Consider the following 12,179-nt stretch of genomic DNA (forward strand, 5'->3'; position numbering starts at 1 on the left):
GGAAAATATACCGGGGCATGTTTATGCTTCGAGCATAAAATCCCCTTGCGTTGCCACCACGGTGTATATCTATACTTGTTTGGGGCTTTTATTTATGAAAGTATATACCGGAAACGTGGCGAATGATGATACAGATTTGCTTCCCTCTCCCTCTGGTGGTCACTGTGGTGAACTGCAGTAGTGGTGCAGGGAGACGTAAACCACTCCCGGAAATTAGCATTGCACCGGTTCCCCTCACAAACAGACTGTATTTTTTAAATACTGCAGTATTAATATTTGTATGGGTTTCATTTTAAGTGTAAAGGCCAGTAATAAAAACCTCATATTAGACTGTAAACAAACTACACCACGGTCTTGGCCATGACTGTACAGGCTGTCGGGGCGGACTCGTTGGCGTGATGGCCTTTAGCCATTCGTTAGCAACCACATCTTTAAGACACATAAAACGTTAAAAATTAATGAGAGGGATATTTATTTACGTAAGGTATGTCGTAGAACAAAGCGTTAACATATCCTAAGCTTTTGTTATTTAATTACATACCTTATTTTATTTAAAAATGACTTCTTGACGGGCGAACTGAAAGTGCGAACATGCTAACTAATATCCTGGTCTACCCTAGGACTAACAGAAGTTTATCTTATCTCTTATCAGTATTGGTAACTGTATTAATCCTACTAAAGTTTAAAATAGCGATAAACGTGCTAGCGTGAGTAGTTTAACCTGAAGACTGTCTATATAGCTTTCCAGCATTAGCAGTTCGTCAGTTAGACTGACGCTGGATGTTGATCTTTGCATTTGAAAATCACGCCCTCTAGTGGTGACAACGAGGAACTGTCACATTAAATGTGTCAAGTTCGCGTTGATGCAGATAGTACTTACGTTTCCGGTAAACCATTTCAAAATAAAACAACAAAAAAATCAATATACACAGCTTCAGTTACGAGTTATTAACGCGAAAGGGCAGCGTAGTCGTAACGATCGGCTATAAACAATGACAATTACACGACATTTAGTGTAATTATTTATTGTTATACACAGTATTTTTAGGGATTATTTTGTACACATAAAGGAAAATAAGCACATCATCCCAATAGTGTTTTCCTTTGTATTTCCCATGTGTTGACAAGAAAATGCAAGGGAGTAACAATAAGTCACTGCTGTTAAATCTAAGTTAAAAGGCAAAACAAAATGCTCGCCAGTTGTACAAAGGGATTACAGAAAATAAAACGTATAAAAGCAAAGTGCCAAGATGTACTACAAGTCTGTACAACAAAGGACAACATGTTACAACAAAAATAATAAGTGTGCAGTATATGGCATTGTGCAATACAGTACATTACAGTTATGGCAAATATATGAAAGATAAAGTTAGACGCTACAAATTATGGCAAAAACATGCTGGACAATCAAGACATTTCACAATAAAAGCATATGAAGTACACAACAAGTCATATACGAAACTACATGAATATACCCCTTCAAACAAATAAGAAGTGATACAATTTCATGGCTAGGCAGCAACAACAAAGGCAGAAATATTCACTTCTATGGATAAAAGAAACAGCTGATAGTCAAATAAAAAAATCAACTGATTTAACTGTTTATAATCTCTACTGATGACTGAAAATGTCTGAGGCCTTTCCAACTGCTTCACACGATATCAACAGACTATTCGCAAGCACTTTTAGTACACTGAAAAAATAATGGTGTCACAGAATACTGTTTCAATGTAGTATTTATATGAGTGTTTATGTTATCTGACACACACACAAAAAACATTTTAGCAGCAAGTAAAAATATTCTATTGGGGAGAAATATTTCACAGTTTGTAATGACAAATAAAAAATATGTGCAAATAACTACTCAGAAATTTGATTATGAAAGTTAATAAAATTGTATGCAATTCTCAGAGCAAAAGAAACTAGTGGGGATGACTTTTAGGCTAAATTTGCAAAACTTTTTTTGCAACTTGATCAGACTTGTTAATCAAAAACAAACGGTATGTAAACATATCGTTACCATTTACTGATAACCTCCAATGATGATGACACATATTGTCAGCTATGTGGAATCTGTCCCAGAATGCCTGTAGAACTTTTTACTCACGTAATACTGCTGGTGAATGTTGATTGTTTCATGAAAATGGATCCTAAGCTCCAAACAGGAAAATTTGGATATTAAACCATGAAGAAGACAAAATGGAGCCCTATTGGATTCCTGGACGCATCAGGAAGACGTACGTTACTTCCTGTTGCATTGAGGACACTGGTCTCCGTACTGGCAGCATCTAAAATGCTTGTTCCTGGAACGCCAAACTTAAAATTGACTAACCCCCTTGTACAGCTTTAAAAAAAGGCATGGGACTAGAAATGACGGGACTAAGAAGTGGCTTTATGCCATTTTAGAGGGACGGAGGCATTGGCGCTCGACCATTTGTCCTCTACAGTCAATGGCTACTGAGTTAGTCTGAGCGCTCCCTAATTGAGGTTGCAGCAGGTCAAGTAACTGATGGTTTTACCCTCACCGGGCATCGGGGCAGTGTCATTGTTATCCAGCTTGTTCTGCTTGGCATCGCGAATGAGTTCGCAGGCCAGGTCGAGGAAAAGTTTCTCAACGTTGTCGGACTCTTTGGCCGAGGTCTCCAGATACAGCATGCTCTGAGCCTCGGCGAAGTCTTCAGCCCTCTGTCGGAGAACCTCTCTCTTCTCTGCCAGATCTATTTTATTACCTGTAGGACGCATAACACAACATAACGAGTCACATCACAGCACAGATTGTCTCTCTGAACAGTGGTGGGTGTATGTGAGACAGATGGAAGTGTGTGTGTGTGTGTGTGTGTGTGTGTGTGTGTGTGTGTGTGTGTGTGTGTGTGTGTGTGTGTGTGTGTGTGGGATGTAAGCAAAGACTGTGTTTACAAAAATGTTTTCTGTTCTGAGAAGTGAAAATGTATGTTAAGAAAACTGGCTTTGATATCAGCGCAGTAATTTATGCTCATAATTTCAGTGGCAGTTCCAATAAAACATACTCATATTCACAAACTGATGACAAAAGGAGCCCCAGAAGTAGAAAGTCACGCTTCTTACCGACTAATATAGTCACCACCTGGTTGTTGGCATACTGCTCAATCTCCCTCAGCCACTCTGGAAGGCACCGGAAGGAGTCCTCACAGGTAATGTCATACGTAAGAATGAGGGCGTTGGCACTACGGTAATAACTCTGAGTAATGGAGCGAAATCTCTCCTGTCCAGCTGTGTCCCATATCTGCAGCTGGAAAACAGAATACAGGGAATAAACAACTTTACACCGATGTTAAATATTTGTTTTTAAAAAAATCATTTAAAACTGCGTGTACCTTGACCTTCTCCCCTTTGATCTCCACTGTTTTAATCATGAAATCTACCCCAATAGTAGCCCCTTGTCCAGGCGGGAAAAGGCCCTAAAAAGAAAAACACACATATATATATATATAGCCTGATATTGCAATACGCTGTTATTCAATAACTCCAAAACTCAGAAGCTCAGTCTCATACGAACCTGAGTAAAGCGCCGGACAAGACATGTCTTCCCAACTCCGGCATTTCCTATCAGAACTATTTTGAACAGGTAGTCATAATCTTCCATGCTCATGCTAAACTGTGAAAAGGAACAAAAGAAATGGGTGATAAATAAAGGCATTAATGCAACATTAAATCACTGATCCCATTTGTCTCTAGGTGTTGAAACGACGATGTTTCCGAAAAGACTGTGAAAACAGAGGAAACTGGAGTAAAGTGCCAGCATCCCCCGGGAGGAGCCTGTCTGACATTTGACCCCATTTTTATCTGCACTAATCAGAGGAATTGTGAGTTAAATATGTCTTGGTTCAGTATGTAGGTTTGAATTCATATCATAATAATAATAATCTAAATTCTCAGTTTACTAAAATGGTTATTAATGTTGTAGTTGCACCTCCTCAGGCTCCTCGTATAAATCAGAGAACAGGCCTGCATTTTATTTTATTCTCTCCGTCTCCGCAGTTTCCTCCCATTTTAGTGCACATTGCCTCATAAAATTCCTAATAATTTGCGCTCGGCGCAGGTTTCGGGCGCAGGTTTCGGGCGCTGTGCAGCACTTCAGTGGGAGACCGGAGAGTCGGGCCTTCAGCCGCGTGAAAACGACACATTTCATTTTAAAGAAACCAAACTGTTGCTTTGCAAGACGACGTGCATCACTAAAATGCCAACGACGAACCATCTTTAACGGTCCAGATCGCTTTGCATATCAATCGTTCCCTGTGTCGCATTTCCTTCTTCGCCCTTTTTCCATCTCGTTTTTTTTTTGTAAAGTCGAGTCACGCTCTGGCGTTTCTGCACGGACGTTAATCCGCGTTTGAACGTTACATCACCAGCTTCATTTACTAGTCTGAGAGTTGAGTTGCCATTTAGGGCGAAGCTAGCAACAGTAGCAACTAGCAGCTACCGAGCCATTTTCTGTGCTGTCTGCAGATGCAAGAGAGACAATCGAGCCCGGCCCCGCGGATCCAGCCCGGAAAACGGGTTGCACTTACCAAAAACACGGGGATATCCCCGAAATTAAAACCGCTAGGAATGCATAGGTCACCTCATCAAACAGGCAAAGCCACTGCTGGGCAGAGCAGCATAATTCCTCTGGCTATGTCTCCTCCTCAGCAGCAGCAGCAGCCTGTCTGCGATAGGGAGGAGGAGGAGGAGGAGGAGGACTGCACTCGATGATGTCATCAGCTCATATGCAAAGTAACCCAGCAACGCTATGAATTCAATGGTGTTTTATTTTAATATTAACTATCCATTGGCAGTTAAAATTCCAATAATGTTGTCTCTTATTTGCTTCCATACATTAACAGGTGTTTACAGCTAGCCTCGTTTAATGCACATTTACACACGTTGAAATTGTTTTGTGTACGTCATGTTATAATACAATGTAATTAATGTAATGTTATCGACGAGTAATCACCTCGCTGCGAAACGTAAAGTTGTGTCCGGCGTTGGTTGCTAGGAAACAGAGGAGGCGGAACCGAAGCGTTTGGTCTCTGCTGCGCCCGGACGTTTTCATTCGGTTGCACACCATGTCCTTGACTTCCTACGAGAGGTGATAGCCGAGAAGTAAACGCAGGCAGCGGGGAGGTCGCTTCAATTTGTGGATAGACGGGAGAATTTCTCGCCATGGGGTTCGTACCAGACCAGGGGAAGTCTCTTCCTCCTCCCGCCATCGCTAACAGGAACTCGGTGTGGCTGGCCGGGGTAGGCTGGTGCTCCGCGATGCTCCATAATGCCATTAAACACAGGCCGCCGATGAAATCAGGTTAGCATGTTTGTTAGCTGTCTTTCAGACCCAAACTTGTCTACGGAGGCGCACTTTCTTCTCACTCCCAGCTAATCAAAAAGCATAAAAACCGGTGCAAAGAGTCAACATGTCATTACAGAGCAGTAACATGTTTTTACAGGTGAACGTGTGTGGTTGCCTCCATTTATTTCCTCTTGATTTCAAACGTCTCCATTTAGCTTAGATAACGAATTACCTGCTTATTAATCACAAGCCAATGTTAACTATTAAGTAGTTCATATACTGTAACGTTAGACAGACATAAACAAGTCTAAGTAATGTCAGCATTCATCTTATCAGCTTTAGTAAACAAAATATTCACATCAAAACCGCAAAAAAAACCATTTTTATGGTGATCAAATTACAGAGCCTTTAGAGATAAACTGTATATTAAATCTCATACACTCTATTTATGCTTTGTTTCTTTCTATATTATAGTTTGGCACTTTAATCAATTTCAGTACCAGGTGATTTGTTCCTTGTTATTTTGAGTATACAATGCAAGTCTGAGGTCCCTTTAAGTTCACAAAATGAAATCTTGTATTTATTCTTTCATGGCAAAGTTCATATAATAGTACTGTGATGATATGTCTTCGTCATCTTTCCTTTTTCCATTCTTTAGGTGTGCACCGACAGTTCCTATTGGCAACCGTTGGTTGGTTCATCGGCTACCATCTTACAAAATATGAAAATTACACCTTCGCCAAACTTGATCGAGATATGAACGAGTATATCAAACTCCACCCAGAGGAATTTGCAGCAAAGGGTAAGTCAATTTTCAGTGCTTTAATAGAAGACAAAAAAAAAAAAACCCCAACGATACACTCCTATACCTAAACTCCCCACTAGTTAGTTAAAACCGAAGAAGCCTCTTGGATGAGAGGGGAAACGTCCAGTTGCCTACAATAAAGCATTTAAAGATTACCATGACCCGGATGGCTGAGAATGTTCACAGACAGGAACCAAAAACATAGTTACTAATGTTTAATACATGTTCCAGCATGTTTCTTAATATTTAATAATTATTCAAATCTGAGTAGGGACACTGATTTTATCCCACATCATCCACCTGTCTGTGCCGTAAAGCAAATGCTATTGAACATCACTTAATTGTTTTTGATGAAAATTTGGTGGCATGATTGTTGTATAAAGACAAGTGGATACAGCATTGGAGGCAGTGTTTCCTTTAACTCCTCCTCCTTGGGTATAAAGCCCCGAGCTGTGTAGTTTATGCCATATTTATGCAGTGTTTGAAGCCATGTATGTGTGTAATTAAATGGTTTCTCCCTGTTTTATTTTGTATCTCACCAGAAAAAAAGACCTTTGCAGAGATCGTCGAGCCCTTCCATCCTGTGCGTTAAGTGTTGTTGGCTGGTGAGATGGGACGAGGAGGGAGAGAGAAAACACCTGCAGACTAGCAGCTGTCCTGGATGGTCTTTTTGTGATACCTTTCGATCATTTCATTGTGTGAAATATAGTTATGTAAATAAAAAATACCTGAATTCAACATTTTCTGGCAGAAATGTTCCTAATGAGTCAAAAGCGTGAGTTCATGAGTGCATTTCAACATATATCAAGAAGAGAATACCGCTGTTGTTTCATGATCATTTAATCAGGCGACACTTAGCCATATCTTCAAACCATATATTCCAGTTATGAAGAGATATAATTGATCAGTATTGAAAATGCACGTTTGTTCCTTTTACATTAAGTTAAAGCATGAGGTCATTTGACATGTTCAAGTGACTTTGTTACATATACAGCACTTTGACAAACAGATTTCTGTTGGGTTGGTGTCCACATATCTTGCACGTTGTTTTAATTTGCAACTCCAATGATGTCCATATATTTCACAGTGAGGCTCTGAGACTTCTTGGTGAGGTCACTCATCACAGAAAACAGACCTCTCAGGTGGAAGTGGAGGAGCGCTTCAGGATCTGTGTCCAAGAGAGGCTCCAGGGTCTTGTTGAGTGCTGTGTTGGCTTTGACCTTGTGGTCATCCAGGAGGACCAGGCTGGACTCCACGGTGTTTCTTATGGCCTTGAGCATCAGATAGCCGCTGTACAGGTCTACGCAGGACCCCTCTGCTGCTTCACAGTCCCACAGCTCATCAGCAGGCACATCTCGGAGAAGGCTCGGCATGAGGATGGTCTGCTCCATGTTACTGATAGCTGAGCCGTATCGCCTCAGAGCCAAGAGCAGGTTGTTTTTGTTGAATTTGGCTTCGGCAGACTGCATGGTTCCAGTTGGATGTGGACGACTGTTCCTGTGCTGTGGTGGCTGACAGTAGGAAGCAATGTGCAGTGCAACGCTACGAGAGCAGATACGGGCAATTTATATGATGAAACCAGGTGGGGTGTGCGGTTATGTAATTACATCAGCCGATATATTTAGGGACGGTTTGAGTGCTTTGTGGAGTCAAACTCTTATCTTTATTTGTTTTACACAATGTGAAATTTCTCCAGGGTCATAACAATGTCTGACCAGCGTGCACCACATGTCCCTCTGTCAAATCATTAACCGTGCACACCACTATGCTTGAATGCCCTCAGTATAAAGCAATAAAGGGTTTGTATGTATTAATTAAAGTTAAAAAAAGATGAGAGATGACAAATTTTACCCCAGCAGAAATAACTAGTGTTAAACCAAGGTTTATTTGCAGGTCATCTTAAAGGTTTGAACTCCTAAGTCTTCTGTTTTCTGCACATAATATGAGAACTTGGATGATTAATCTTAAAATGTAAATTTTAGCATCATGCTCTCCCTCTTTTTGGATCATAAAATGTCGACTCAGCTATAAAACCTCAATGAAGAAGCTCCTTGGAATATGTGAGTTTAACTCTGTATCTGGGTGCGTTTATTTAAAAAAAAAAAACATTTTACAAAACAATGTTGATTTTTTTAAGGCAACATTATAGCCTTGATTATTGCAAAATAAAGCAAATAAGTGAATTTCAGGTACACATTTACATTCAATCAATACATTCAAATAACATCCAGTTTGTATACAAGCAATAGTGTAGTTTTCATGAGCAACAACGGAAAACAAAGAATCTCATTGAGTGTTTTAGATTTGAACACACAGTTTTTACCATGTGAACAGTGAAATGCTGAAGTTTTATAAGAAAGAGTTTTCGCCTTCTTGTGCATAACAGTTCTTTAACCAAGATTCCCATACAATATTTCCAGCTCAATAAATTCACAATAAAATAAGTCAAGGTGACGTATACACCTTGCTTTGCACCATCTACTCCGAGATGGACCTCCTTTCACTGAGACTCTCCAAACACATCCCCTGTTAAAATGTTCTCAAACTTTACAAACACTGAAGGGCCACTGTGTCAGAAATGTGAGAGCACAAGCAGAGCGACAGATCGTATCTGTGTGGGACTGCTCGGTAAGTTCAATCTGTGCACTTTGAGATGAGAATTGTCTCCTCACCAATCAAGCACATGCACTTTTTCCTCCACACTGCTGCATTCTGAAAATCCTCCAAAAAACGATCTCCATTGTCCATCACCATTAGAGCTTGTTGATCAGCCCTTCAGTTCCCATCTTTCTTCTGGCCTCTAATAATGATTTCCAGGACGTTGGTGAGATCCATCATCTTGGTGAGCATATCCATGATGTCGGGATGATCTTTGGCTCCGCTGATGAACTCCTCCAGTGTCAGCTCACCTGAGAAGGCAAGTAGAAAAGATGAAAATACCATCAATGCATTTCAAACATAAGGGGTTTTCAACCAGGTTTTTCTAACCATGAACACAGTTGTTATTTGGAGTACTAATCACTTATTAATAATCATTACATCAGTCTTGGCTTGACAATAAAAATAGTCCTTACCTTCTCTGTTGACATCGATCTTCTCATATATGAGAGTTACAATTTCTTCGGGAGGCACTTCGTAACTTCTGGTGATATCTTGAATAGCCTGATAGAGGAGTTTACACCAATTGTTATTTAAATGGACACTTGTAAAGGTCTATAATTGAAATAAAGCACTGTGCCTTTCCTCAAAGGACTGCTGAATATACTTAATAAGTGAGTAATATGTTAAACTAAATAGTTTAAAATTACAACAGTATTTGGATTCTATTACTGATTCTAAAACACCAACTACTACAACTATATGACTTTTATAGCAACCTGAACCACATGCACATTAAAGTGCATTCCAACGTTATGAACTGACTTGACTGGGGAAATAAGTGCTATTATTGATATAGTATTGATATAATGGTGAAAAGTTGTATTGAAGTCTGTGATTACTCGACTGTATATGCTTTAGTGAGTGAATTAGGTTAAAGGCATGGACACATTTAGACTTGGGCATGGATAAGAAGCCCACTGGATTATGGGCTGTTCAGGGCTGAATGTCTAGTTCAGGGCCCATCTTTCAGAGTAGAGCTTCTAAGCATTATATTCAGGGAACTATGAGCGGCTCAGTTCCTTAAATCTGTTTCAAAGAAAATATACTGCACCTTGAATATAGTCTCCATTTCATCCTTGTCGATTTTCCCATTTCCATCTTGATCAAAGAGCTTGAAGTACCACTTTAGTTTCTGGTTAACTTCTCCTTTCAGTAATAAACTTATTGCTGCAATGTATTCCACAAAGTCCATATAGCCGTCCTGCAAAAGGGCACATTAAAGACACAGTAAGGGGAGGACTAGGAATCTATTTGCTTATATAGTAACAATCAAAAGGTATCATTTCGATAAAGATCGTCAAAATAAAAATTGTATAATTTAACATTATCATTCTACGCCAATGTAAACCCTTGCGTAATGTAATTCTGGGGAAATTATAGCAGATACTGTTACATATTACAGACAGAGGGCTCACCAAGTAGAGAAAGGTTCAACCTCAATTAATCCAAAGACCATTTAAAATGCTGTTCATGTCAAACTATTTGAAATTATACAGGAAGACTCTCATTTTGGTGTTTTCTTACCCCATCCATGTCAAATGTGAGGAAGACCTGGTCCACATAGCTGCTGGCCTCTTCTGTCATACCGGTCATTTCAAGCATGGTCTTGAGCTCAAACAGCGTTATGAGTCCTGAAGGCGATTCCCTCATGAATTTGGTGTACCAATGATGCATGTCCTCTTCCAAGATATCATCCATGGTGGAGTTTTGTCCCCCCATTATTCCTGCAGAGATGTGTCCAGGTTCCTGCAGAGAGCCGGTGGAGAGGTTGAGTCGAGAGGGAACAGTGTTAAGTACAGAGCACTGCAGCACTGAGGTCTGGCTGAAATTGCATGCAACGACCACCTTAAGCTTTAAGACTTGGCACAGCCAAAAGAAGAGATAACCCTTTAATAGGATAACTGCAGACTTCTTCCAAGAAACTGAGGGCATTGCATCCGTTATGACTGAGCGGTGCTTGGTGACCACTATTCAGGGAGGTGGGATCCTAATAACTACACTCATGTGCAACAAAAGATGCTCTTAATTGAATAAAGGATTGATCTTTTCTGTTTCCACCTGCATAGTCACATCTTAATGCATGCATTCATCTAAACTTGCCCATATAGCTGTAAGCCCACACACCTCTGGGAATCCTCGAGAGAATTTCTCTTGGAACCGAATGATCCTCTTTACAAAGACGAACAGACTAGGGGATATTTCTGAGCTACCGAACACACATTAAGCCTCTCCTGAAATATGACATGAATGTATCATAATTTATTATAAAAAAAAATTAACATACGTTATGTATGGGTATGGTTAAATAAAACAACACATCTATACGCATGTGTGTATTTTTTCTCAAAAATCATTCAGAATTTTAAATCATGTGTTATGTGCATTAGAGGCACTTTTTTTTTTACCTGTTTTTTTAAAGAGTTTTAAAAAGATACAAATGCAACAAAAGCTACATAAAAATGTAAAAAAGCAATAATGTTATAATTCTGATGGCTCAATAATGCTTAATAATAATGAAAAGGCTGCTGCTGATACTCATGCCATAACATCTACTCTTCAGTCAGACCTCTCAGGTCATCCAGAGCTGGCGTGTGTGCAGTCACATGTGTGTCTGTGTGTGTGCAGTCATGTGTGTGTGTGTGTGTGTGTGTGTGTGTGTGTGTGTGTGTGTGTGTGTGTGTGTGTGTGTGTGTGTGTGTCTGTCTGTCTGTCTGGGATGGTGTGTGTTTTGGCAGGATAGGTGGTTGTCAGCATGGCTATTGCTGTGGTATTTGACTTATTATAATGTAATTTAGTGCTGTATGCACTTTGATACATTGACATGAAATATTCTATATTGACTTGCCCTGCCTCACACATTTTGTAAATAATTAAACCATTTCCATGCCCTTCCAGCACCAGTTAGCTCAAAATAACTCAAACATCTTCAGTGTGATATCAACATGCAGGAAGGCTGTTTTTTTATTTGTCACTGACCCTAAAATAAGATATGGTTAAGATGAAGGTTATTAAATAATTTATTGAAATACAAGACATAATAGTCTAATAATATTAACTCAAGCCTTATGATGAAAATCAGCATTCTTTTTTATTTTTAAGATAAAAAAGATGCACTGACATACACACATTTCCAAAATGGATAAATACATGTTTAACCAGCGCCGGTGACCTATGACCCTCCTAGTGGCTCTGCATAACCAATTTCAGAGGATTATGGGCATGATAAAAGATAGAGAGCTGTGGTGTTTAAGCCAACCAGGTTATCGAGGCTCAGATGGCTTATTATAGTAAATCTGGCTTTAGAGGATTAACAATTCTCTAAATAGCATTGTGGAGATGGGCCACCAGTGAACACAGGCAGCCCAGGCAGCCAGTATATATTAGCCTACAAGGTATACCAGGATACAT

At 39.8% G+C, this 12,179-nt stretch overlaps 4 protein-coding genes across 4 annotated transcripts; 1 reads left to right on the forward strand and 3 right to left on the reverse strand.

Annotated features, from left to right (window-relative positions):
- Nucleotides 1-1,009: 1,009 nt before the first annotated feature.
- On the reverse strand, nucleotides 1,010-4,690 carry rab30 (RAB30, member RAS oncogene family). The gene is made up of 5 exons (XM_084020425.1): nucleotides 4,548-4,690; nucleotides 3,536-3,634; nucleotides 3,354-3,437; nucleotides 3,085-3,268; nucleotides 1,010-2,729 (listed from the first exon to the last, which is right to left on the reverse strand). Exons 2-5 carry the CDS (start codon nucleotides 3,626-3,628, stop codon nucleotides 2,479-2,481), a joined length of 612 nt encoding a protein of 203 aa, XP_083876551.1. The 5' UTR covers nucleotides 3,629-3,634; nucleotides 4,548-4,690; the 3' UTR covers nucleotides 1,010-2,478.
- Nucleotides 4,691-5,076: 386 nt separating this feature from the next.
- ndufc2 (NADH:ubiquinone oxidoreductase subunit C2) lies at nucleotides 5,077-6,848 on the forward strand. Its single transcript, XM_084019620.1, has 3 exons — nucleotides 5,077-5,320; nucleotides 5,964-6,107; nucleotides 6,653-6,848. Exons 1-3 carry the CDS (start codon nucleotides 5,182-5,184, stop codon nucleotides 6,700-6,702), a joined length of 333 nt encoding a protein of 110 aa, XP_083875746.1. The 5' UTR covers nucleotides 5,077-5,181; the 3' UTR covers nucleotides 6,703-6,848.
- Nucleotides 6,849-7,157: 309 nt separating this feature from the next.
- On the reverse strand, nucleotides 7,158-7,666 carry thrsp (thyroid hormone responsive). Its single transcript, XM_084019619.1, has one exon. It carries the CDS (start codon nucleotides 7,577-7,579, stop codon nucleotides 7,160-7,162), a length of 420 nt encoding a protein of 139 aa, XP_083875745.1. The 5' UTR covers nucleotides 7,580-7,666; the 3' UTR covers nucleotides 7,158-7,159.
- Nucleotides 7,667-8,885: 1,219 nt separating this feature from the next.
- Nucleotides 8,886-10,554, reverse strand: guca1c (guanylate cyclase activator 1C; the record flags this gene model as incomplete). Its single annotated transcript, XM_084019605.1, has 4 exons — nucleotides 10,296-10,554; nucleotides 9,823-9,972; nucleotides 9,185-9,272; nucleotides 8,886-9,019 (listed from the first exon to the last, which is right to left on the reverse strand). Exons 1-4 carry the CDS (start codon nucleotides 10,488-10,490, stop codon nucleotides 8,886-8,888), a joined length of 567 nt encoding a protein of 188 aa, XP_083875731.1. The 5' UTR covers nucleotides 10,491-10,554.
- Nucleotides 10,555-12,179: the final 1,625 nt, after the last annotated feature.

The sequence above is a fragment of the Eutrigla gurnardus genome, assembly GCF_963514095.1.
Source record: "Eutrigla gurnardus genome assembly, chromosome: 10".
In the NCBI taxonomy this organism is placed as follows: Eukaryota; Metazoa; Chordata; class Actinopteri; order Perciformes; family Triglidae; genus Eutrigla; species Eutrigla gurnardus.

Excerpts from the sequence above, each read along its gene's own strand:
- rab30 (XM_084020425.1), bottom strand. The coding sequence starts at position 3,628 with ATGAGCATGGAAGATTATGACTACCTGTTCAAAATAGTTCTGATAGGA. Across the intron at positions 3,438-3,535 it reads TTGTCCGGCGCTTTACTCAG|GGCCTTTTCCCGCCTGGACA; the intron begins GTTCGTATGAGA and ends TTTTCTTTTTAG. Across the intron at positions 2,730-3,084 it reads GGTGGTGACTATATTAGTCG|GTAATAAAATAGATCTGGCA; the intron begins GTAAGAAGCGTG and ends TGCGTCCTACAG.
- ndufc2 (XM_084019620.1), top strand. The coding sequence starts at position 5,182 with ATGGGGTTCGTACCAGACCAGGGGAAGTCTCTTCCTCCTCCCGCCATC. Across the intron at positions 5,321-5,963 it reads CAGGCCGCCGATGAAATCAG|GTGTGCACCGACAGTTCCTA; the intron begins GTTAGCATGTTT and ends TCCATTCTTTAG. Across the intron at positions 6,108-6,652 it reads AGAGGAATTTGCAGCAAAGG|AAAAAAAGACCTTTGCAGAG; the intron begins GTAAGTCAATTT and ends GTATCTCACCAG.
- thrsp (XM_084019619.1), bottom strand. The coding sequence starts at position 7,579 with ATGCAGTCTGCCGAAGCCAAATTCAACAAAAACAACCTGCTCTTGGCT.